Source organism: Oncorhynchus clarkii, chromosome 26 (assembly GCF_045791955.1).
Source record: "Oncorhynchus clarkii lewisi isolate Uvic-CL-2024 chromosome 26, UVic_Ocla_1.0, whole genome shotgun sequence".
NCBI classification, from domain to species: Eukaryota; Metazoa; Chordata; class Actinopteri; order Salmoniformes; family Salmonidae; genus Oncorhynchus; species Oncorhynchus clarkii.
Window position 1 is genome coordinate 24831234 of NC_092172.1, and position 27405 is coordinate 24858638.

Here is a 27405-nt window from a genome sequence, read left to right on the forward strand (position 1 = left end):
CTTGGTCCTCTCCTTCTTCCACCTACGACAGCCGTTACAGTAGGTGGTTTGAGTGTGTCAAGAACTGCAACGCTGCTGGGTTTTTAACACTCAACTGTTTCAGGTGTGTATCAAGAATGGTCCACCACCCAAAGGACACACAGCCAACTTGACACAACAGTGAGAAGATTTGGAGTCAAAACGAGCCAGCATCCCTGTGGAACACTTTCAGTCCATGCCCCGGTGAATTGAGGTAGTTCTTAGGACATAAAGAGGTGCAAGTCAATATTAGGAAGGTTTTCCTAATGTTTTGTACACTCAGTGTATATGGAACACTTTGTAATGACAAGGAAATGGCAGTGATTGTTAAATAAACAGGCTACTTGTGCAATGCAAGAACAGTAGGCAGGTGTCAGCGTGTAATTACAAAGAAGCCAAGTTGAGGGCAACAAGTGAATTGGTGATTCATAGGAAATTAAATTCACAAAATTTGCATTTTTTTAAATTACCTTTATTTAGCTAGGCAAGTTAGTTAAGAACAAATTCGTATTTACAATAACGGCCTAGGAACAGTGGGCTAACTGCCTTGTTCAGGGGCAGAACAACATATTTTTACCTTGTCAGCTCGGGGATTCGATCTAGCAACTTTTCGGTTACTGGCCCAACACTAATCACGAGGCTACCTGCCGCCCAAATGCCTACTTAATATTTTGTTACTTCAGTTTTGAGTGTTGTGTCTCAACTTTCACTGTAGCAATGTCTCTGCATCTTTCTCATACTCTATGTGTAATCAGCCAATATTTACAGTGCCTTGCGAAAGTATTCGGCCCCCTTGAACTTTGCGACCTTTTGCCACATTTCAGGCTTCAAACATAAAGATATAAAACTGTATTTTTTTGTGAAGAATCAACAACAAGTGGGACACAATCATGAAGTGGAACGACATTTATTGGATATTTCAAACTTTTTTAACAAATCAAAAACTGAAAAATTGGGCGTGCAAAATTATTCAGCCCCTTTACTTTCAGTGCAGCAAACTCTCTCCAGAAGTTCAGTGAGGATCTCTGAATGATCCAATGTTGACCTAAATGACTAATGATGATAAATACAATCCACCTGTGTGTAATCAAGTCTCCGTATAAATGCACCTGCACTGTGATAGTCTCAGATAGTCACACTTTTGGAACTCTTTTTTCTAAAAGTGTAGTGATATAGGTTATATGCACAACCTACTTCACAAGTTCACAACAATGGAGAGATTTGGGTCAGATAAGTCCAAGATGGGGCTTTGGGGAGAAAACAGCAAGGCGTTAACCAGCTGACTTCCTGAGACTGATACCATCTCTTCACATTAAAAAACAAACCATAGGCCTCCCATTTCGATCCCAGGCTGTGTCACAACTGGCCATTACCGGGAGCCCCATAGCGCGGTGCACAGTTGGCCCAGCGTCATCCGGGTTAGGGGAGGGTTTGGCCGGTGGGGCTTTACTTGGCTCATCGCGCTCTAGTGACTCCTTGTGGTGGGCCAGGCACCTGCAGGCTGACTTCATTCGTCAGTTAAACGGTGCTTTTGGATTAAGTGGGCGGGTGTTAAGGAGCGCGGTTTGGCGGGTCATGTTTCAGAGGACGCATGACTTGACCTTCGCCTCTCCCGAGCCTGTTGGGGAGTTGCAGTGATGAGACAAGATTGTAATTGGATATCATGAAATTGGGGAGAAAAATGGGATGAAATATGTAGAGTTTCTCTCCTCGGATGTCAAAGCAGCAGCAAACTGTCAAACCATGTTCAGTAAAAGGTGGTCATGGTTCGTGTCTAGGGCTAGAGTACGGTAATGTCTTAAATGGCACCCTATTCCATATATAGTGCACTACTTTTGAAAAGACGGTCCTGTGAAAACATTTTCTATGATCTCTTATTAATTAATTACGCCCAACCTTTGGAACTTTGTCTTTCCTTGTTATTATCACAATGTTATGGTCACTACAGAAAATGGAATCTGATATTGCTTTGGAGCAAAGCTCTGCAGCATTAGTAAAGATATGATCAATACAAGTGGATGTCACAGATCCAACACTTTTGGTATGCACTCTAGCTGGTTGAGTGATAACCTGGTTCATATTACAGGTATTAGTCACAGTTAGAAGCTTCCTCTTGAGAGGATTGCTAGATGCTAACCAGTCAATGTTCAGGTCACCCAAAAAATAGACCTCTCTGTTAACATCACACACATAATCAAGCATTGCACACATACGAAAATACTGACTGCTGGCACTTGGTATATGAGATTTAAGAACACTGCATACTAAACGTATATTTTCAGTAATTTATACATGTCAAGGGAGAGATGCTCAGATGAGACCAGTGGTGTAGTGGAGGGTAAACACAAGTAAACACACTTTATTTTTGCTTGACAGTTTACCCACCTTTTGCAGAAAAATGCATTGAAAGTAGGCGTTACTTTTTTCACAGACGTCATCTTTGTTTGACCCACAAGGGTGAACTACTTATGCAGGAATGCACCGCCCTGTCAGATATTGACATGTAATTTGAGTATTGACTTAACATTCAGCGAACGTTATGAACAAGACACAGCCTGGAATTATGACAAAAGGGAGCTAACAACTGTCCTTTCAACAGGCTGTCTGTCCTCCCACCTCTGCATTCTAGTCGAGTCATGCTGCATTCACATGGTCTAAGCCTTATGGGTCCTGGTCTAAAGTAGTTCACTATAGGAAATAGGGTGCCATATGGGGAATGACTTACACCCACTCTGCCCCCCACCCAGGGGTCCAAAGACAACCAGAAGTTAACCCTGACCCTGCATGACTGAGGCTCATACATAATACATACAGTATTCTGTTGAACTACAGGACACAAGGTGGAAAAACAGATGGATGGATGGAAAACAATCCACATCAAAGGAGATTAGTTCCTCCTCTTACCTACATTCGGGATGTGCACTGGATAAGCACTGACTGAGCAACTGGTTGAGCAAGTAATGTTGTTCCACAGTAGTTACAAGGAATACAAAGAACTATCCTGTGATATGATCTCTCTGAATCATGAGTAAAAAAAAAATGGCCTATCAACAACAATGTTCAAGGTATATGTTTATTCTCGCCAGGTTCCTCAGAGCGAGTTACAGTTAGGATTTGTTTTGCCTTCTGTCTGGGGATCTAAGACATTTACACGTTCCCGAACTGTCTACAGGACTTACAGTACCTGCCATCCAAACCACTAACTCAAAACTGTCCTGTTGTGTCTTAGCCATACCATATTCTACAGCAAAAGGCATATCCATTATGGGGGGAAATCATGAGGCTAGATAATATCAGTTACTACATGTCCAGTTACTATGTCCTTACTATACCATTAGATCACAAACTATGCTTGGTTGTTGAGGAGGCAAGTCTGTGTGTGTTCCTGAGACAGTCCGGGGTGGAACGGAAAAACTCTTTGTTTTCAACATGTCCTTGAGTGGGCAAACTCATGGTTAAAAAGTAAGCCCTTTATCGGGTGACCGAAACACACAAATACTATGCAAAGCTACTCCCGCTAGTTTGTGTGTATGTGCGCGCATGTGGGTGTGCGTGCGTGTGACGTGCATGGGCTGTGGAATGTTTCATCTCATAGTGAAGCCATTAGGTCCATGGCCTTGTCAGCCTTGACAGGTCAACAGGCACACAGGCCAGCCCATCACATAGAGGAATGTGCTAATATTTGTCCTGTCCATCAGGCCTGGTATTCAACACATTAGACTATGTTTTAAAGGGTGGATGAACAGGAGAGGGGCGGGAGCTTGGAGCACCTGGCTTCAATGATAAGAGCTTCTTTATCATCCAACAAAGATTCTCAGACACTCAACTATGCATCTTTGCTCATCAACACCTGACAGTTACATACCGAATATGAGATGTCAATTTGATTTGGTGAACACAGAACTTTCATGGTCTGGGTTGTGATGATAATAGTAAGTTGTTATTTAAACTTAAATGAACCTCCTGAGGAGTAGCCTTGGTTTGATGTAATTTCCATCCAGCACCACCACATCTCTGGTGGAAATCAAGTAATAACAACAGACACAATAGCTTCCAGAAATAGAAGCATTGTTCTAATTTTGTTCTCCAGTCTGCTACTACACCTCTGTCTCGGCCTCTCTGGCAGACATGTCCTCCCGACCATTTCTGCTGATCAGCATACTCCAAGGTTTTCAAACTACTGTTGAGCTGAGCTCACTTACAGCCATGAGCCAGCCAGGGAAAGCAGAGTAAAACTTCTGAAAACTCTTTCCAGACGTCACAACTCACCAGAGGACATGAGGAGTGTATGGACCCATGTATCCACAGGCATTCTTTTTCGTCTTCAAAAGACCATTTCATTTTTCTTCCATGTGTTCTCAACGAGGAGAGAGGTTTTGGGACTGCTGTTGGAAATCCGACATCAGACGTGAGTCTGGAGGTTGAATTAGTGGGTAAATATGGTAGAGGGGAAGGAGGAGCCACTCCAGCCACTCAGTCCCTAGCATAACATCATATGATCCTCATAAACCTTTTACATGGAGGAGACGCATTGGAACTGTTCATGTGGTGTATGTACACACAGCCTGTCGTCATGGACCAAGCATGTGTTTAGGTTGAGGAGAACGACTATGAATAACGTCTCCGTTAACATGAAAGCATTATAAAAGGCCTTCCACCTGGACCTCCATTCCTAATTAACAGTCCATACAAACCTCCTCTCTGCCTCGCTCTAACACATAGGCCGCAAGAGGCTGGCTTTTGTCTACTTTTGACTTTCAGTGCCAGATTTTCTAAAGAATGGTCCAGTGGACATCTTTTCGTTGAGTGGGCGGCTGTTTGCTGAGCACTGTCGGGCCCCTTAAATATCCATCCCACAGAGCTCCATTCGCCTCTTTATGGGCAGGGGCACCCCAGGTTGACACTGTTCATGGCAGCTGCACACTCCCTACACAATAACCACAAGTCCCTGCCACCGTAGCTCTCTGACTCAATGCGCCAGATGGAACCAATTCTTTCAGTCTTTTTCATTCCTCTTTTCTCTCCATCTTTCAGCTGTTTACAGTTCCCTTTTATCTTCAAGGCAATACTAATGGCAGATATGCCCTTTTTGGAAAGCTGGGGAAAAGTGTTCTGGGCAACCTGGAAATGAGCATGCACAGCTGTCGGAGCTGGCATGTGGAAAACAGGCTTATGTCCATTTGAGCTGCTGCAGGGAGCTGAGATGTAGTATATATGTCACTGGGCTGACTTCTGACACACAGGCTTTAACTTCCAATGAAAGAAGGAAAGGAGGACAAGACATTTTGTGTGCCTCCACTGTTCTCCCTTACTCTGATATGGAAGAGGGTTAATTTATGGATCATGAATCTGAGGGATGAGAGGGGATCTGACTGAACCCTTATGACTGCCTACACTCCGTGGCCAGGCTATTAAGTACACCACCCCATTCTCAAAAATAGTTAACTCCTACTAACAGCGAGTAATGTGGCCATGGCTTGCTATATAAAGCAGGCAGACAGGCATCGAGGCATTCGGTTACTGATCAATTGAGCGTTAGATTGGGCAAAACAAATGACCTAAGCAACTTTGTGCATGGTATGATCGTCGGTGCCAGGTGCGTCGGCTCCAGTATCTCAGAAATGGCCAGCCTCCTGGGCTTTTCACACACAACAGTGTCTAGGGTTTACCGAGAATTGTGAGTCAAACCAAAAACATCCAGTCAGCAGCAATCCTGTGGCCGATAACAACTTGCTGATAAGAGGTCTAATGGGAATGGCAAGAATCGTGCACGCTAACAGGCACGCTACAAACAGACAAATAACGGCGCAGTAAAACAGTGGGGTGCAGAACGGCATCTCGGAATGAACAACTCATTAGTCCTTGTCACGGATGGGCTATTGCAGCAGACGACCACACCGGGTTCAACTCCTATCGGCTAAAAACAAGAAGAAGCGGCTCCAGTGGGCGCGCGATCACCAACACTGGACAATTAATGAGTGGGAAAACATTGCCATGTCCGATGAATCCCGATTCCTCTTGTGTCATGCTGATGGCAGAGTCAGGATTTGGCGTATGCAACATGAGTCCATTGCCCCATCCTGCCTGGTGTCAACAGTACAGGCTGTTGGCTGTGATGTAAGGGTATGGGGAATGTTTTCCTGGCACACGTTTAGGTCCCTTGATACCAATTGAGCAACGTTTCCATGCCCTGAAGAATTCAGGCTGTTCTGGGGGCAAAAGGGGTCCGACCCAGTACTAGATACCTAATAAACTTGCCACTGAGTGTATATGCTATGTAAAAGATAGGATAGATGGATAGCAGAAATGTTTAAGACAAGCTATCAAAGGAGAAGCAGAGAAAATACATCTGAATATCATTCATTTTAAGGCACCGTTGCATGATCAAAACATGAAGATATAATGTATAGTAAAGCAAATGGTATGTAATCCAGGGTGAGATAGTGACAACACGTCAAGGTGCACTTACTTCAGGTCACAGGCAGTTTACCTTACCAATAGCTTTTACATGGCAAGTGAGCCTGAAATAATGCAATGCCCAAACCATTTTGAATATGCCTTGGACAGGTTTAAGAATGTCTATGAAAGGTTGTGCAAACAATCCGTATTTGTAATGCCAAACTCCAAAGAGAGAATGGGATTGGTGATATTTGAAAAGGATAGCATTCCCCATCTGCTTAAACAGAGAGAGTAGATTGCACTACACCCAAAAGTAAATCAAAGGTCTCCGTCATTCAAAACAAAAACAAGAAGTAACAGGAAGTGAGAGCCTACTGTACAGGATCTTAGTTACAAAGGCTGGGTGGTGAGCAGAAAGGATAACACAGAATACCTGTGAATCAGTGTCAATACTAGGCTTTTTTTTATAGTACTACTGATATTAATTACTGCATTGTTGGGAAAGAGCTTGCAAGAAAAGGCTTTTCAAAGGTACTTGTGCACGTGACAATAAAAACGTTAAACTTGAGTCACTCCATAATGTGTATTGTGTGACAATTTATGCCAAGTTACGAGCTAAGCTTAGCTACATGATTACCTAGGATCCATACACTGGTTGAACTACCATGCTTCCATTCCAAAACCATAGATGGCCCTATGTCTTGCCATCTTTATTCCTGCTATGGGCCTAAAAGGCAAATGGCTGAGATGAAATGGAGTAGAAAAAGGAGGACCGGGGAGGAAGATGCGGCACATTGAAGGCACTGCATAAAATTGATGCACCATTAACCTTTAACAAGGCAAAGAAAAAATTACTGACATACCTTCTGACACTTGTGGGGCAGACTTGTGACTGGATTATCCACTGCTGCATGTATAGCCTAAACCCAGTCAAATTATGGTTTAACTGTGACATCCAATACAGTCATTCTCTGTGGGCTATATTCCACTTAGATCCTGTTCACAGTCTATCACATGGTTTCCCCATGAATCTTAAACCACTGAGGGAACAACACAGATCTACAACTCATCATCAAGGTTGGCAAGCTGACATTGAATTCCAACAGCTTCAACAGGATAGTGATCATTATATGGTTTATAGACTAATAGTATGCCAAGCATGCCATTTAGATGCCAGTTAATAAAATTGTGAAAAGGCAATCTAAAGCTGTGTGGCTCCACTAGACACTGGGTTTCTATTATGGGTGATGTGTGGACACTGGGCATAGCAGCATACATATAGCCTACCAGTCTTACCCAATAACTGGGTGTGTGTATGATATCATACACATTGTCTGATAATGCCAGACTAAAAAGCATCTGGTGACCTCCCACCCTCACCCCTGTTATGCAAGCCCTGGCCAGAGAACAGAGGGGCCTCCCAATCTAGCTGCTGACAATCCAGTCCAGTGAGAAGGAAAGGTCATTGTTAGATATGCACAATAGACAGTCTGTTCAGGAAAAGTTCAAGAAAAAGAGCTTGCAGCTGCAGCGTCTGCCTAGTCGCAGTGATAGTGATAGCAGGAGGTACCCCTGAAGAATAACTTCATCTAACAGAGAGATGCCCCTCAGAGAGAAAAAATATAATCCACATTAGAGGACATACTAGGCTATGATTATGGCTATTCTCACTCAACAGCGTTTGTAAATCTGAGTCAGATACAATCTCAGAACGTTTGTAGCTAAATTATCCGTAGATCTCAAGAACCAAAGGAGGCCCAAGTGAGTTGACAGTCTTTTCAATTGAATAAATTATCTCGTGCTCCACAATGTAAACTTTAGTTGGCAAAATGTATTTAGCCTCAACTCTCTCAGTCCAATGTAATTTAATTGTTTTGACATTCACATTATCAACTTGAAAGAGCTCAGAACAAGGATAGCGTTACACCCCCCAAACTGTTATGTTACCAAATACCGTAAAAATAAAAATAAATCCATTCGGCGAAATATTTGTTGTAGGTTATACTTTGTTTGCTAATTGATACAATCGCATATAACTGCTCTTCCCTAACTCTGTCTGTACGGCATTCGGATACTTTTGTTGCAACTAGCTATATCCCCGTTAACCCTTTATAAACTATCCCAAATAATGTAAAAATTTCAAATGGCGACCGGCATTACCTCAGAGTAGCGCCTCATTTCCACAGCCATTTCCCCCCCCAAAAAATGCCAGCAAATATCAATCCCGTTAGATAAATTGTAGCAAAAAAATAAAACGTTTCGTTTTGCCAGATAGCTGCAGCTTTCCCACTGAACTACGAGTCATGTCTTTCCAACCAAATCCCTCCCTCCTTGAGACCTCTGGAGAGGGCGAGGGCTGGACTAGTTTCCATGGAGATGGGTTGATTGCCCCCCACTTCAATGGAACTGGCCCCTTTCCATTCTCTCTATCCCACACACAAGCTTGCAGCAGTTCTTTGTCTGTTAAACAGTATATTTCATAAGAATGACCAAGAGAGTCAGGTAGGCTCTGGAATTATCCTCAGGACATCATTATCATGTTGTCCACATTCCATTTGGATCTTTTTGACACTCTCTTCCTAGCCTTCTAACAGCATATAAAGAGAGTGACAGTTGGGAGTGCACAAGACAACGCTAGAGTGGTCTCAAATACACACATGCCAGAGGGGTAAGACAGTCTTGGAGTTGGAAACTAAAGTCAACAAGTGACTATTACAACATATCAAGCGGACAGCATGATGAGCCAGTACAGTATATTCCCACGTTTGGAGAGAGATATTTATTCATCAACAACAGCTACGAGAGAACCCTATGTTTAGTTCTGGAAAGAATAACTGCTCGACTCAGCGTGGATATTCTCTCAGGGAAAGATTTCTATGTAATTGTTTGCTTTTGGTGTGTCCAACTATTTATAACACAAACTAGCAAAATCACAATGTAACAATAACATAATCAATAGGCCTACACACACTTTTCAACTGCAGAATGATACTCAGAGATGCAGAATGAATCCGCTATTCGTCCAGGAGATAGATAAGATGTCAAAACACATCTCAGGAGATAAAGTCAAGGTTGAACCTTTAAAGACCTGTGTCAATTAGTGAAATTGTGTAATTATGAACAGCCTCAAGGGCTTGATGATGAGGCTATCTCCAGAGGGAAGGGTTTGTCAAGGACATAATTTCAGGTCAAACTGAATGACGAGCACACAGCTAATTATTTGGAAGACAGTTGCCATGATTAGTTCCAACAGTCATGCATATCTTTACAATTAGGAGTATAGACTGTTATCAATTAACATAATACTTAACGAAAAACGAGTTAACAAAATACTTATTTTACAAAACTATTAACAAGATCCATTAAATGTTTTTGTTTTTTTACATTATATGTAATTATACTTGGACATTATACTGGTTGGAGACATATCCCAAAGTAATAATGCAGATATTCAAAACAGTGAACTCATGTAAACCCTTATGAGGAGAGTTACCAGACTCCATGTGCATATTAGCAGATGTGATTCCTTGTTGTTGGACTGCAGTGTGGATCCTGTCGCTCTCTTGTTAGTTTTATATAAGAGGGCTCTAGATAGGCTTAAACCTCATGCTCTGCTCTCCCAACATTAAACAAAACTGCAGTCTGAGTCCAGACTAAACAATACCCAAGGGGGAGGATGCCTGCTAGGAAGATCACCATACCCAAAGTTGTGTCTGTTTTTCGCTTTCTTAAGTGTAGGTTCCCTCCAAGCAAAACAGCCTTTTTGAACAATCATTGTTATAATTGTTAAGAGATTTTCGTTCTTTGTCATCAAAGAAAAATATGGTTGGTAAACAAAATGTGCCCTACCTTTACGCTACTGATTTCTGGAACATTTTTGATGGACTCACAAACACAAACAAGCCACATGAATTCAAAGTATTGGAAACATGCATGAGTTAACACACGAGTCCACTCAACCTTACTCTGGTTAAGGGAACAGCTATTGGGCCACAGTAGAATTTAAAAAGAACTGAGCAGTTCTATCCAAAACAACTGGCACAAAGTCTACAATCAAGAATCAATTTCCCTTTTCACAGGAAAGAATGCAGAAGACTGAAAAGGGTCATTATAAAGCCTGTCTTTCATATCTACTCTATAATGTAATGCCTAATCATCACAAACAAATGTCAGTTTACAGCTTACCCATTAATCAATTCCTTCATCAATTCCTCTGAGCATCAGCAGTAGAAACATAGATGGGGGAGAGATCAAATCTAAAGCCATGCCACTGGGCACAGACATTAGCTCAATATCTAGTTTTGATTTCCATTTGGTTGAGTTGTCAACTAATGTGAATTCAGTGTGAAATCAACAAAAAATGTCACCATGTCATTGGATTTAGGTTAAAATTTGGGTGAAAAATAGATGAAATTCCTTTACACGGATAACTTTTTTCAAATGATGTGGAAACAACGTTGATTCAAAATGTGGAGTCGATCTACCTGTCATGAATAGAATCCACACCACAGTATCATATATATACACCTCCATGATTGTGTCCCACTTGTTGTTGATTCTTCACAAAAAAATACAGTTTTATATCTTTATGTTTGAAGCCTGAAATGTGGCAAAAGGTCGCAAAGTTCAAGGGGGCCGAATACTTTCGCAAGGCACTGTATACTGAACAAAAATATAAATGCAACATGCAACAATTTCAACCATTTTACTGAGTTACAGTTCATATAAGGGAATCAGTCAATTTAAATACATTCATAAGGCCTTAATCTATGGATTTCACATGACTGTGAATACAGATATGCATCTGGTCACAGATAACTTTTTAAAAAATGTGTTCATTGTCCGTAGCTTATGCCGGCCCATACCATAACCCCACCGCCACCATGGGGCACTCGGTTCACAACGTTGACATCAGCAAATAGCTCACCCACATGACGCCATACACGAGGTCTGTGGTTGTGAGGCCAGTTGGACGCAATGCCAAATTCTCTTAAACAACGTTGAAGGTGGCTTATGATAAAGAAATGAACATTCAATTATTTGGCAACAGCTCTTGTGGACATTCTTGCAGTCAGCATGCCAATTTCACTCTCCCTCAAAACTTGAGACATCTGTAGCATTGTGTTGTGTGACAAAACTGCACATTTTTGAGTGGCATTTTATTGGCCCCAGCACAAGGTGCACTTGTGTAATGATCATGCTGTTTAATCAGCTTCTTGATATGCCACACCTGACAGGTGGATGGATTATCTTGGCAAAAGGAGAAAGGCTCACTAACAGGGATTTAACAAATTTGTGAGAGAAATAAGCTTTTTGTGTGTATGGAACATTTCTGGGATCTTTAATTTCAGCTCATGAAACATGGGACCAACACGTTACATGTTGTGTTTATATTTTTGTTCAGTGTAGTTGTCTCTCGGACATGTCAAAGCCTCATAAAGTATAAAGAGTACTGAGTGGAATCTGACAGCTTTGTGCTTCAGATTAGCAGAGGTACTAGTGCTGTTTCATACTGGGAAAGGCTGGCTCCAGTAGTATGGATGCACAACGAAGAACAACCTCCTGGAATCCACTGTGGTGTCAAGAAGTCTTGTCCTCAGGGTTTCTTCTGTACAATGTAAGCAATACATTACGCTACTTCTCTGTGAGTGTAACATTAGAAAATTAAATACAGTACAAACCTAAATAAGCACTAATTAAACATTCATAGAGAAATCACCTCCACAACCATGACATAGAGACTGTTATTGTTTGTATAGGGCTACTTGCACAAGAGAATACAACCTTTTTCAATGCTCGGTCTTAGTAACTTGTCCACAGTTTTGATGGCATAAATCTGTTTTAAAATCATCTCCCTGAGGTCTACAACTCTCCACCTTTTACCTTCCGCTAAAGCCATTCAGGCAAAGGGAAAAAAAACATATGACCAGGCCAGTGTTTTCTGGACCTGTTACAGGTCCAATGTACCTTGCGTAGGATCCATCGGTCATGTTCAGTGAACCCACAAAAGCCTCAGAAATTTGACAGTAAACCTCTCCAGTACACTGTTGAGCTTTCACCACACCCTTACCACAAAATTTTCCTGTGAGAGCCTCTCCTCCGGCATCTGGAGATTTTAAATAGCCAAGGGCCAGTGGGTCAAGGGAGCTATGGAAATGAGGATGGGCCAGTCGCATATGAAAGCCTCCAAGCAGCCAAACAGCATAAGGTCTGATTGAATCGCAATTCTAAACTGCTTCTCTTTTAACATAAAGATGTTTTTTTTTTAGGAACAACATATTAAATTTCAAGACAGGTCATGAGGCACCCTTTAAACTCCAGCAGTCGAGTCCTCTCATGTTGATGATGTCTATCCAATACTACTGCCCTAAGGTCTACAGAGACGACAAGACTCACCCTATAAATACTTCCTCTCCCCCTACAGTACCAATTCGCATCAAAATAAGCTTCAGGGCCTGTAGACTTTTCAGTGGTTCATCTAGTATCATAATGTAATCGTATTAGTTCAATGTGCTAATGGTATTATAGCTGTCAGCCTCACATACTGAAAATAGAGGAATGTCTTGTACATTGTCTTAATTCTTGCTCCAGATGCTTTCTTAAAGGCCCAGTGCAGTCAAAATGTTGTTGAATCTGTGTTTTGTATCATATTGTATAACAGGTGATGAAATGATTACTGCAAAAGTGTGAAAACATTTGATTGGTGTCAGTGTTATTTGGTTGAACACACAATCTACACAGGACCTTCTAATCAGCCTGTTTGCATTAGCATGGATGAAAGTAACTGCTAGTTTTCAGTTTTCCCCTCCCAACTCAGACCACTCCCAGACAGTCCAAGCAAAATTCTAGCTTGATAATTTTTTTGCAAAAACTGATTTTTGCCCATTTTAATGAAAATCTATTACAGTAAGGGACTTAATTGTTACTCAGAAATGATTTGATATTGATATAAAACATCTCCATTGGGCCTTTAAGAATGACAGAATAAACACATGCATGGAAGTAGTTATTCTCCCTTGTGCCCCTCCCTAACCACAGCATTTACTCAAGAGATGTCTAATAATTAATATTCTAAACATCGGAAATCATTGTACTGTTATAGACAGGAATAAATCATACCAAACAGCCCATCGTCAATTTCAAGCACAGAGTAACTGCTCAGCAAAAACCTACCTATACACTCTATTATCTTGCATTTCAGTGGCATTGAAAGGTATTTCCAGACAGCAGACATGTTAGTCTGACCATGGCCAGGCAGACCTTGGGAAGGTTCTGACTGAAGCTTCTCCTGCAGGGATGCAGCCTCTATGAGCCTTGGAACGATTCCTACAGTCTGACACTGAGGCACTGAAGAGAGGATTGAGGAGACAGACCCTCTCCGTCTGTCATTAACCAAAGAGGGACAGATAAGAGCCTGGACCTTAAAACACAGGATGGGTCCTATTAAAGGGAAGTACCTTGGAGTATTATTTTACTTGGACATACTTTTACTTTCTTCCAGAAGCCTGCATTCCCCCATGCATGAAGCAACATTTTAAGTAATACTTCAATAAAAGCATACTGCAAAGAAAAAAAATAAATTCACCCAAATTGACTGATATTCAAATGGTAAGAATGGTATAAAAGATTCATATATTATTATTTCAGTTAAGATGCCAGATTGGGTACTTAGGGTAGTTCCTATAAAAGGCCTAAGGCGCCCCCTAGTTTCTGTTCACTGTACAGCACTTGCTTTTGAGGTATTGAATAAAACAATTTTGTGGAAACTATTGTTGTTCGTAGGCTATTCTATCAACCTAGCAATTCACTCTCATAAAAAATCTCAACCTTTTGTTGGCAATTATTTATGATTTTCTGCATTATTGTCCACGCAAGTTTCATAAAACAGAAAATGCAAGAATCAGTTTCATAAAACAGTTAATGCAATATATTAAGTTAAAACTACAATACATGGGTTTACTTTATGAACAAATTAAAAGGAAAATGCTCCTTACCTTATCCTTTATGAACTTATTGTAGTATTTTTCAACAATCCATTCTTTGACAACGCAAATGTAGCTCTCTTGCAAAGTATCCTTAAATCTGAATTTTCTGCGCGGAGCGTAGCCTACTTTTTTTCTGGATAACGGACTGCATGCATACAAAAAAATAAAAGGGGAGAGAACAGGAAACGATGACGGCAGCTTTGCAAAAGTAATTGAAAAATGAATAAATTATCACTATTGTCTTGTATATCAACATATTGTCATTTGAGATTTTTAAAAAAATTGCAAACTTATCCTGTAATTTTACTTCGTGTTCTATTGTTCAATGGTGCATTTGCGAAATAGACCGATTACTTTCGTTCAGATTAAGTTTCCTCTCGGTTATATTATGAATGATGGATTTTTAATGCATTAATACAATTTAAATTGGTTATTGAAATGTCTCATCCGTTGTTGCATTGCTGTTTATCGCCCTATGCATAGCAAAGCCCTGTACTAAAATGATCATATTGATATAACTCCGATGGTATAGTATACCTGCCATTTTGTGCGCATGTTTGGAGCGCCTATCATTGTTGGCATTAGTGCAATATGTTTTTGTGCGCTTATCAATGCGATCATCAATTTAGGCTTATGTATTTTACACTTTGTTGAAGTACGACTCCTGGAGGATGGTCCAGGAATTTCACATTGTATGCAGTAAACAAAATCATTATAAATATTACAGAAATGTATTTCAAATGTGAAGTTATCACAGATCAGATTTAACACTTTCGTTAGGTCACACAACAGTAGCATTTTCTACCCACTTTACCATCACCCTGCTATCCCAAATCATCATTATTGTTTTACATCAGTGTAAAAGACAGACGGTGGTATCAATACTGTCTAACAGATATTTAAGTTATTTAAAGTTTGAATAAAGGAGGGTCTCATTCATGTATGATTCATGTCAAATGTATCTAAATGGAGAGGAGTAGAAGCTGAAAACAAAACAAGCAAGGTGCAGAGATGGTGTACATCTACTATAGACAGTGACAGCTGTGGGCTCTGACTACAGTAACACACATATATTCAAAGGAGAGGACTAATGTTTACATTAAATGTACCATCAGATGATAGGTTAAAAGTCTAAATGTCTCCCAAATGCTACATTATACTTAGACTTACAGGAGAACATGATACAGGAATGTTAACACCACAGTCAGCACACAATGAAATACATACATCTGTACATCAACTGTTGTTTAGGGTAAAAGGTTGTAAATAAGTTTATACATTATACATCATTCTTAAAAAACATGCTTTTTAACAATTTTACAAATTTTTACTGTTTCTAACTCATTCCCATCTTCTGTAGTTTAGGTAGCAGTTGTTACACGTATTGTAGACGTTTTCATTAGCTTGAGTGATTCATTTTGGCATGATATTTTTTGTTTTATTTACTCTACCCTCAAATGTCTCACCTAATTTCATTGGTGACATGGCAAGCATTTACTGTTATCAGAAGCTGCCAACATTACTGTAAAAGAGTGCATACGGTCCTACTTTATCAGAAGCCAAAGATTATCATCAGCTTGTGCAAAATGGCACGCATTATCCATTGTTGGGGGGGCTACAAACTGTAACATTTAACTTTCTATTCGTATTATTAAATCAGAAAGTATACAGTCATACAGACACTGGCATTATCTTAAGTAAAAGGTCTCAAATGCAACACCCCACTTCAACCTACTGATGTAGAGACCCTTTACGATCACCTCCTGAATACATAGAGCTATATGATCACATTTCATGAAATACAGGTCCAGTTGAGGAACAAAACACCAATAAGGATGAAGCTCAGAAGTCGGGGAAAGAATCAGACAAAAAAACAACAAAAAAAGGACCACCCAGTCACAGTAATATTTTTTGCTTCACCCAGGGTTTTTGTTTCCTGGGGATGGGTTTAGCTGAGCACCACATGGCGGTCAAACACAGACTTCCTCTGTTCCTGGACCTGCCTCCTCCAGCGCTGCTGAGCGTGTTCCACTTTGTTCAGCATGTTGGGACGAGAGGTCGAACGAGACAATACGTTGTGGGCGTTGGCGAAAGGCTGCTGGTCCTGAACCCAAGAGACAGACGTTACAGTGAAATTGTGACAGGCTAGAGTTTACCTTTTTCAGAAACATTTCCAAACACAATTCTCTATGAGATATTCATCAAATCAATTTACAGCATGAGACAAATCTGAAAATATCACCACATACATTGCTCCAACAAGTCACACAATACGAGATCCACAATCAAACATGTCATGGCTACAACAACTGCTTTGACTTAAAGGCCACCACTATAGTTGGGATGGGCAACATGCACACATACCCCGACATCATCATCATTCTGGAGCGGTGAGTGTCCAAAGAGCCTCCTCTTCAGCATGGGCTCCAACAGGGTCAGGTACACCATGTAGAGGAACAGCAGGCCCAAAATGGACAGGTAGATTATGATAGTCACCTGGAACACAGTGGACACAAATAAAATCAAAAGGTTATTTGTCACGTGTGCCAAATACAACAGGTAGACCTTACCATGAAATGCTTACTTACAATCCCTTATCCAATATGCAGTTTAAGAAACAGTTAATAAAATATTTACTAAATAAAATCAATCAAAAAGTAACATGTACATAACAATAACAAGGCTTTATACAGGGGGTACCGGTAACGAGTCAATGTACAGGTTAGTCGAGGTCATTTGTAAAGTGGCTATGCATAGACAATAAACAGTGAGTAGCTGTTGGGTCAATGTAAATAGTCCAGGTGGCCATTTGATTAGTTGTTCAGCAGTCAAACTCATTAACTCATTAGGCCATGGCTGCCTGCAAACGCTCCCTAAAACACTTCTGCGAGCAGGCCTTTCTAATCTGGAAGGATATTGACCTCATCCCGTCAGTCGAGGATGCCTGGTCGTTCTTTAAAAGTAATTTCCTCACCATCTTAAATAAGCATGCCCCTTTCAAAAAATGTAGAACTAAGAACAGATATAGTCCTTGGTTCACTCCAGACCTGACTGCCCTCGACCAGCACAAAAACATCCTGTGGCGGACTGCAATAGCATCAAATAGTCCCCGCAATATGCAACTGTTCAGGGAAGTCAGGAACCAATACACACAGTCAGTCAAGAAAGCAAAGGCTAGCTTTTTCAAACAGAAATGTGCATCCTGTAGCTCTAACTCCAAAAGGTTTTGGAACACTGTAAAGTCCAGGGAGAACAAGAGCACCTCCTCCCAGCTGCACTGAGGCTAGGCGACACGGTCACCACCGATAAATCCATGATAATCAAAAATGTCAATAAGTATTTCTCTACGGCTGGCCATGCTTTCCTCCTGGCTACCCCAACCCCGGCCAACAGCTCCGCAGCTACTTGCCCGAGCCTCCCCAGCTTCTCCTTCAACCAAATCCAGATCGCAGATGTTCTGAAAGAGCTGAAAAACCTGGACCCGTGCAAATCAGCTGGGCTAGACAATCTGGACCCTCTCTTTCTAAAATTATCCGCCGCCATTGTTGCAACCCCTATTACCAGTCTGTCCAACCTCATCTGAGATCCCTAAAGATTGGAAAGCTGCCGTGGTCTTCCCCCTCTTCAAAGGGAGTGACACTCTAGACCCAAACTGTTACAGACCTATATCCATCCTGCCCTGCCTTTCTAAAGTCTTTGAAAGCCAAGTTAATAAACAGATCACTGACCATTTTGAATCCCACCGTACCTTCTCCGCTGTGCAATCCGGTTTCCGAGCTGGTCACGGGTGCACCTCAGCCACACTCAAGGTACTAGATGATATCATAACCGCCATCGATAATAGACAGTACTGTGCAGCAGTCTTCATCGACCTGGCCAAGGCTTTCGACTGTCAATCACCATATTCTTATTGGCAGACTCAACAGCCTTGGTTTCTCAAGTGGCTGCCTGGCCTGGTTCACCAACTACTTTGCAGATCGAGTTCAGTGTGTAAAATCGGAGGGCCTGTTGTCCGGACCTCTGGCAGTCTATGGGGGTACCACAGGGTTCAATTCTCGGGCCGACTCTTTTCTCTGTATATATCAACGATGTCGCTCTAGCATGCGGGTGATTCCCTGATCCACCTCTATGCAGACGACACCATTCTGTATACATCTGGCCCTTTGGACACTGTGTTAACTAACCTCCAAACAAGCTTCAATGCCATACAACACTCCTTCCGTGGCCTCCAACTGCTCTTAAATGCTAGCAAAACCAGATGCATGCTTTTCAACCGTTCGCTGCCCACACCCGCCCGCCCGACTAGCATCACTACTCTGGACAAATACCTAGGTATCTGGCTAGACTGTAAACTCTCCTACCAGACTCATATCAAGCATCTCCAATCCAAAATCAAATCTAGAATCGGCTTTCTATTTCGCAACAAAGCCTCCTTCAGTCACGCTGCCAAACTTACCCTAATAAAACTGACTATCCTACCGATCCTCGACGATGTCATCTACAAAATAGCTTCCAATACTCTACTCAGCAAATTGGATGCAGTCTATCACAGTGCCATCTGTTTTTTTTACCAAAATGCCTTATACAGCCCACCACTGCGACATGTATGCTCTAGTCGGCTGGCCCTCGCTACATATTCGTCACCAGACCCACTGGCTCCAGGTCATCTACAAGTCTATGCTAGGTAAAGCTCCGCCTTATCTCAGCTCACTGGTCACGATAACAACACCCACCCGTAGCACGCGCTCCAGCAGGTATATCTCACTGGTCATCCCCAAAGCCAACACCTCATTTGGCCGCCTTTCCTTCCAGTTCTCTGCTGCAAGTGACTGGAACGCATTGCAAAAATCACTGAAGCTGGAGACTTACATTTCCCTCACTAACTTTAAACATCTGCTAATTGAGCAGCTAATCAATCGCTGCAGCTGTACATAGTCCATCTGTAAATAGCCCACCCAATCTACCTACCTCCTGCCCATATTGTTTTTATTTACTTTGCTGCTCTTTTGCACACCAGTATCACTACTTACACACCATCATCTGCTCATCTATCACTCCAGTGTTAATCTGCTAAATTGTCATTACTTTGCTACTATGGCATATTTATTGCCATACCTCCTCATGCCATTTGCACACACCATATATAGACTTTCTTTTTTTTCCTATTGTGTTGACTGTACGCTTGTTTATTCCATGTAACTCTGTGTTGTTGTTTCTGTCGCACTGCTTTGCTTTATCTTGGCCAGGTCGCAGTTGTAAATGAGAACTTGTTCTCAACTAGCTTACCTGGTTAAATAAAGGTGGGAAAAAAATTGACTCCATTTCAGCTCCATAATAATAGACAGAGTTGATTGGATAGTAGCAGAGCACATGCGCCGATGCTATCCCACTTGGGCAACACCGTTGTGTGATATCCCATTGCCGAAATCGTAAAGTCCCCTGTGTTTCATGAACACCGAATAAAATTATATTTTAACCTACTTTGCCTGTTGTCCTTCTGCCGTTGGGAATTTAAGCAAAAATGTTCACATGAAAGTATGAAAGAATCATCTCCTCTCTGCTTTCCCACATGGCAGGATAGCAACAGCACATGCGCGGCTAGCTGGTTGGTCGATTTCCCAGACTTACCTTGATAGTTCCAGAACTCCTCTCCTCATATTTGCATTCACACCGCAGACAGTACGCCTCCACATCCTTTCCATCAACTGGCATTGGCTCCACAACATGAAGGCAGTTACTGAAAACAAATATACAATTAAATCGGAATCTCTCTTCGAAAGCACAGTGAGGTTGAAGTCTGTAACAGTTCACCAAATATGATTTGAGATCATTCATATGACCGTGTAAAATTACAGTTAGCCTAATCCATCAGACAACCCATACACTCACCACACCCAGACAGTGGTCACGTTCCACTGTATGCATCAACCAAATGGTTGCATGCCACATCATGGACTGTCATCAATTGACATATTGTTATAACATATGGTATGGTTAGCTGATAGGTAAAACACCTATCCAGGTGTTGTACAATCTGGCAACATCTAAGCAGTGGAACGCAACCAGTATGTAATCATCTGTAAATGACATCATGACAACACAACATACCAATCCTTTAGAGATACATTTTGTTTGTAGATCTGTCCTTCAATGTCTCTGTACGGTGGGCAGGTACATTTACACCGGATATCCTCTGAATTCTATGGGAAAAGTTGGGAAAACGGTCAGGATGTGATATCAAAGAACATTTTATGCCATAAAATGGTGATATAACTAGCTGCCTGTCTTCTAAAATAATCTTACACCGCCAGTGGAATAATCACATTTTCTGTAACTTTACAGAGCAGGTTACCAGCTTGCTAATTACCTAACTTTGTCCTTCCTTGTGACGACAATCAATGGCTTTACTAGCCTAATCCATATTTACAGAGCAGGTTACCAGCTTGCTAATTACCTAACTTTGTCCTTCCTTGTGACGACAATCAATGGCTTTACTAGCCTAATCCATATAACTAGCCAGCTGACTCAACAACAAGCATTAAACAATGTCAATATAAATCGTTTTTATTTATTTAAAGCAGAGAACAGTCATGTGAACAACAGAGCCTACTTTAGCATCCGTCGTCTGTGTTGACATCAATAACAAACCAACAAGAGCGAGCAGCTTGAAGGCAACGCTTGACATCATATTTATATGTTGAAGTCTCAGAGTACAAGCTACTAAGAAACTATAGAAACGATATCCTGAAATCAGATACACGTTTTTTTTAACTGACAACGATCATTCAGCTAGCATCAAACATTTCTTTCGACTGATCAGCTGACAACTGCCTGACATCTCTTCCTGTTCGCGTAAATAGCATTCCCCGGGTAAACAGCTGTCGGAACAAAAAATATATCAATGATGGCCTTTCTGTGAGGGGCCTTGCTATCCGGCATCTGTGGGGCGTGCAAACCCCCCTTAGATTATCTTATAGTGTATAAAATCTCATAAACCTGTGTTGACAGCCAGACCTTATTTTTGGGCGTTTATCAAACAACCATACGACGAACCATGGCGGAGTTAGTGCCGACAAAAAGACGCCATTCGTATTTCTCTATAAAGTTGAAATGTAAAAGGTTAAGGCACAGATAGAACAATGAGACATATTTTACCGGATGTATACATGTGATGAGATAGATTTTGGCCGACAATCTGCACATTTTCTCATCGATTAAACATGTTATCTCAATACAGTTTTATGTTCCCAAACTTAAAATATGTTATGCAGACTTTATCCATTGCCATTGTTGTAAGAAACCGTATCGTTTAGGAGTGCAAAGGTGAATTGAGTTATTGCGCACTTGCGTTCCCTAACGGAAATATGCAGAGGTCAATATGATCTCCCTAACTCGTGCTTGGCCATGGACAACTTCTTGCTTATTCTCCCTGCTATTACTTATTTGTTCCAACAAGCTGTGGTCTTGGTTAAATTATACAAATCTTTGGTTAGGGTAGCCTCATCGCGAACCAGGCTTCCGGTTAAAACAACGTGATTTTGGAGGTATGGCAACGCGAGACTAGGGTAAGTGTAGGGGTAGGGACGTCCCAAGGACTCCGAATAGCACTAACCCTTCTGTTTTCTTACAGTGTCTCTGATTTCCCAATGTCTTTGATACAGCGCTGAAAATATAATCATTGTACATTTTTAGGAATTACAATAGGTGACAGCGTGGCAGGCAATATTTTTTGTTTAATTCAAGAGCAAAAACAATTAGAACTAACTGAACACAATAACTGATGTTATAGAGCCTATATAAAAAACGAAATAATTAATGTATTATTTTGATTTGGACAATGTTGTTGCTTATATTGAAAATAGCATATCAGAAAGCAAAAGAAGTAAAGCAAAAGCACAATATTATGTTTATTTGATTTATTTACAACATGTTATATGTACAAATTTAAATATAGACATACATTTATTTGCTCAGTCATAAGTGAATAGAGCAATTCTATTTCACAAACCTCTCATTCCATATCTGGAATGTATAATCTAACTTTCTCCCCCTCATATTGCTCTACATTTCTAGTCACACCACTCAATAATCTCACTTCTATGAGTAGTGAAATGTAGTCTTTGGTATCTGAATGATCATAGTGAAGATCTAGTCTTGATCCATGGGCATTTGTTGTTCTCTCAAAGCCCAGTGGCATGGAATATTCACTGTCGGATAATTTATTAAGTAAAGCCATGTTTTCAGGACAGTGGAAAACGCTAACATTAATTTGAGGCAGCGATAATACAGGTTGTGAGCTACTGCACACGTGTCAGGAATGCAGTTAACTACAATACGTTAACATTTTCATCTAATACTTTTTTACACAATATACAATACATTCATAAGGATCATTTATTTTGTGGTATCACTACATTCTTTGTAGTGCTTTAAAGTTCCCACCATAAGGTCACATTTGTGCTATATTATTTTCTCATATTCAGGCATATTTCTGTCAACAATTCTGATCTAAATGTGAAACATGACTTTAATAATGTATGTTATAGGTATACATTATGTGGTTGACATATAGCATAAACCTCAGTTAACTTTTTATACATAATCAAGAGTCTTTTCTCATCCGCTTTCTACGCTATTGGTGAATGTTCCATTTACCATAATTATTTTCAAGATGTTGTTGTTACACCATTATGAAAATCAAAGCTTTCATGAATTTAAATGCTAACAATCAAATCAGCTTACCACTTCAAGCATTATTCCTGAGAATGAAAGTTTAAAATCAAAAGGAAAAAACAAAGTCTGTCTAAACGTTGCAATGCTCACACAAAGGAGTGTATGGAAGAATCAGAGATAGATGTGGTATCGAAGTACAAAAAACTTAGCTGTAGAATGTAGACCAGATGTGATAGCGGGAGCTGCCACTTGTCTGCACCATGACAGTCCACTACCCACCTATTCCCAGAAGGTCCAATTGAAGTCCATTTGAGGAAAGTGTCCGAGTCCATCTCTCTTAGTCAACTCTAGCCTCAGTCAGTCTCTGTACAGACAGGAGAAGTAAAGGACTCTTTTCTAGGGAGTAACTGGTAGAAGCGTTTTCTGAGATATCCACAAAGCAACTTGATGAGAGTGCCTTCTTAAGGGCGAAGGAATCTCAAGACTTTGGAACGTAGAAATCGGATGAAGGATTTGGGGAACATTTCTCTTGACTCCTGTGCTGTGTAGTTGAAGAAGTTCTGTGGGTGGGCCAATACATCAAACAGTGCCTTCATAAGCTTCTTGTCCTGAGAAGAGAATGTAAACCAAAAATTAGTACAGACTAGAATTCAATCTGAGACAGAGCCAGCAATCATCTGACATTTTTAGTTGGTGCTCAAGTGAAGTTTGCATCCTGAATTTCTTATTGTGTCCACAAGAGGGTACTATATGGCAGACAAAAGCTTTTTTAACAGGAAATACATGAAATCTTTACCTTGAGAATTTCTTGGTGATTTTCAGAGGCATATAATCTTCCATCTCTGACTATGTCTTCGATGAGTTCCTGGTAGTCCTCTGAAACATATATCATATATAAACATACCCAAGAGTATATTTCTATATTATTTGTGCAATTGGAAGTAGGTGATATATATCCAGACTTAAAATTCCCCAAAAATTACATTTCACAGACACTTGATCCATTGTATTTAAGCATGTGTAAATTAAATGTCAATATTTCCACCAATAAGGATGTCTCTTACCGTCATAGGTCACATAAGGGACTTGGAAGCCCTTCCCACTATTCCCTTCATTCGATTTAAACTTTATCCACAGCCTCTTGGAGCGGGAGGTGAAGGCAATAGGCCGTTCATAGGTCTGGCAGGTCTCATAGGTCGTCACAGAGTTGGAGAGAGCTGTGAATTGAGGATATGGTCACATTATGACAAATCAAACACTAGCACCATTCATTACTCAAAAAGTGGCAAGATCTAATGGTCTATTAGAAGCCCATAGTAACCCCCATGATCTCTGAGAGGTGCTATCCTATTATGCAGAACCTCCTACCAACACTGCCACCATCTTATAATTCTTTAAGACATTCATCACCAACATCTGGTCACCTGCAGTGAAATCACATTAATACTGTAGCACCCTGATAACACCCAGTCACCTAACAAGCTCTAACCTCCAACACGACACACAGAAAAGACAGACGCATGCATGCACACACACACACAGAAAAACAAACACTCACAGCTCTTTCTCATGACCAGGTAGTCTCCACACTCATCCTCGATGGGGAGGAAGATCTCTGGGACCACGATGAGGATTCTGCGCTTGGGCGGTGGGTTGATGGTCCAGGTGCACTCGATGTTGGCTGGGTAGTTCCCTGGGTAGTTGGGAGACTCGATGTAGCCAGTGAAATCTCCCATCTCTCCACCACAGTGTCTGTCTGTGAGGTGACAGGATAGTGTCAAATAGTTTATGCTGCCTTGGTGCTGTGACGCTAATTATCTACAGTAGCATCCCAAAGCAGGACAGGAGCAATATTTATTTGAGCACAGTAGAGAAACCCGCATGTAGTTTTAGTTTACTCTGTGTGTAGCCATTAAATACATTTAAAGTGTGAAGCCAATAACACACAAATACATACACATTCACGCATAAACGTACGCACACACAGACAACTCTTGTGTGAACATACATACTTTTGCACTGCATGATGTTGGTGGAGCCGTCAAAGTCGGTGGTGGTATTTCCTGGGCAGGAGATGCAGTAATTCTGACCAAACTCCATCTGATACGTCCCCATGGGACAACGGATACAGCGGTGTGTGCTGGTGTTGTAGTAATGTCCCGGTGAACACTGGACTACAGGAGCAGAATGGAGTGTACCACGGTTTAGCACCTCACAAACACCAACATACAATAACATAAACCAATGTAGTATAATTCCATAAAACAGAAACTGCAGGGGAGTTTCCTTAAAGATCCAGAGTCTTCCAAATGACACCCCATTCCCTATATAGTGCACTACTTTAACCAGGGTCCATAGGGCTCTGGTCAAAAGTAATGAATTATGTAGGAAATAGGGTGCAATTTGGGACGCACCCCCAGAATTTACAGGCATAACTAAATGGGATGGATAAGCTGACCCCTCACCTTTGGTCTCACACTCCTGGAAGGACACGGCACCATTGTGTTTGGTGACCAGGTTTCCTCCACAGTGGAAACAGGAAGTGCGCCCCACCTCTGGCTGGTAGGTACCCAGGGGACAGGGCAGACAAGGGATGAAGCCATCATGGGAGAACTGACCAGGGGAACATTGACCTGGGAAAACAACAGAGGATTGGTCAGAGGGATACTTGTTTCACTCAGTTTGCTCAAAGCAACATTCCCATTGTACATGTGGTCATTTAGCAGACAGACATTCTTATCCAGAGCGACTTAAAGACGAGCACTCTACCACAATAAGACTAAGGCCAGGAGAGCAGATGACCGTGGAGTGATGTAACGCAAGGACATTATCTACCATGGAACAACCTCTCTCATATCTCCTGACTGACTTGAACAAACTGTCTCTCCCCATAGCTCTTTTTTGTTTAGTCTATTGGTGGGGAAAGCAGGAGATGGGATCTGTGGCTTAGCCACAAATAGGCTGTGATAACAGTGTTTGGGGGGGTGAAAACATGGTGGCCCCTTCTTCTCTTTATTCAGGAGTGGGCAGGGGCCGGGTGTGGCAGTTTAATTCAAACAGGGCTTGAATGTTCCGAGGCTTACACGACTTTATACAAAACAGAACATCTGCCTGTGGGGAGATTTTGATCAGGGTATCACTCCTTCCTGTGTATTTCATATATACTCATAACAGGATGTGATTCTGACTGGGAGACTAGATTAAAGATCACTTTTTTAAAAGATCAAACCATGAGGGAAAACTATGCCAAGGTCTTTGATGGAGCTCAGTGTATTTTGCTGCAGTTATCTTTATGATTATGATAGTTGAGTAAGTAAGTATCTAAGGTGACTCACATCTCCTGTCTGGTGCACAGTTAGGATACATATGATTACTCATATCCTCAACTTTTGAGCCTTACCTCCACACTCAGAGATATTCCGCGCCCCAACCGACCTGGGGCTTCCTCTCACCTCTGGCCCTGGGCAGGCCTCGCAATAATTCTTCCCCTCTTCATCTTGGTACATTCCAGCTGGACACAGAACACACCTTCCCTGATCCCTGTCATAGTACGTTCCAACAGTGCAGCTCACTAGCAAAAGGTAGAAGAATGAGGCAGATTGGCTAGATAATAGACACACACACACACACACGCACACGCACACGCACGCACACGCACACACACACACACACACACACACACACACACACACACACACACACACACACACACACAATGGCATTCAAGCCCACCACTGTTAAAAAGGCATTGCAAATCAAAATGATGCAGCTATGCAAAAATAAAGACATAAGAGCACTGAGCTGCTCTCCAGATGCCTTTGCGTCCCACATCAAACAAGCTCTTACACTTCACATAACACCGGTGTGCATTGGGGAAAGAACTCTACATACCATCCTAAGCACCCTCACCTCTACCAAAGCACACACAGAGTCAGTCAAAATGAGTGTTTGTCTGTTATCTCACAAGAGCGTGCAAAGCCTGATTACAGGGATGCACACCATCAGCTTTCATTTTCCCCTTTTCATGTTTTACTTTGTAGAACAACATCTCTAATTTATGTTTGAATTATTGTGTCTGGTGATGTCAAGAACTTCTTAAAGGGGGAAATGACATCTAATCATCTCACTGAACAGAGAGCAGTGAAGTGAAACCATTTTGCGTTTTCATAAAAAAATATCCCTCAGGACAATCTAAGAAAGAAGAGCTTTTCAGGAGAGAACCATCCATAATGAGTTAATGAGGAACACACAAAGCCTTTAACACACATCCATTATATGTGTCTTAGCAACTTGATTTTCCTTAAGAGAAAGAAAATGTAATTCTCTCAAG

General features: G+C 41.3%; 3 protein-coding genes across 7 annotated transcripts in view; all 3 read right to left on the reverse strand.

The window, feature by feature from the left end:
- LOC139384754 (DENN domain-containing protein 2B-like) overlaps window positions 1-14537 on the reverse strand; it is a 79326-nt gene extending 64789 nt beyond the window's left edge. The window contains exons 1-2 of one of the 5 annotated variants that reach the window (XM_071129625.1): window positions 14412-14436; window positions 13591-13837 (exon numbers count right to left, since the gene is read on the reverse strand). In XM_071129625.1, coding sequence (XP_070985726.1) covers window positions 13591-13613 — 23 coding nt within the window. In that variant the 5' untranslated portion in view covers window positions 13614-13837; window positions 14412-14436. Of the gene's footprint in view, window positions 1-4287; window positions 4559-7280; window positions 7338-8577; window positions 8729-13590; window positions 13838-14411 lie in introns of those variants that run through there. The other 4 variants (XM_071129623.1, XM_071129627.1, XM_071129626.1 and 1 more) reach the window with 4 other exon arrangements.
- On the reverse strand, window positions 14412-21948 carry LOC139384758 (transmembrane protein 9B-like). Its single transcript, XM_071129631.1, has 5 exons — window positions 21013-21948; window positions 20511-20602; window positions 20031-20139; window positions 16767-16898; window positions 14412-16506 (listed from the first exon to the last, which is right to left on the reverse strand). The coding sequence occupies exons 1-5, from the start codon at window positions 21088-21090 to the stop codon at window positions 16351-16353; spliced, it is 567 nt and encodes a 188-aa protein (XP_070985732.1). The 5' UTR covers window positions 21091-21948; the 3' UTR covers window positions 14412-16350.
- A 355-nt stretch (window positions 21949-22303) lies between these two features.
- Window positions 22304-27405, reverse strand: part of LOC139384660 (signal peptide, CUB and EGF-like domain-containing protein 2) — a 29207-nt gene continuing 24105 nt past the window's right edge. Inside the window, exons 16-22 of the mRNA XM_071129477.1 lie at window positions 26476-26646; window positions 25541-25708; window positions 25088-25249; window positions 24634-24831; window positions 24140-24292; window positions 23872-23951; window positions 22304-23683 (exon numbers count right to left, since the gene is read on the reverse strand). Coding sequence (XP_070985578.1) covers window positions 23537-23683; window positions 23872-23951; window positions 24140-24292; window positions 24634-24831; window positions 25088-25249; window positions 25541-25708; window positions 26476-26646 — 1079 coding nt within the window. The 3' untranslated portion in view covers window positions 22304-23536. The remainder of the gene's footprint in view (window positions 23684-23871; window positions 23952-24139; window positions 24293-24633; window positions 24832-25087; window positions 25250-25540; window positions 25709-26475; window positions 26647-27405) is intronic.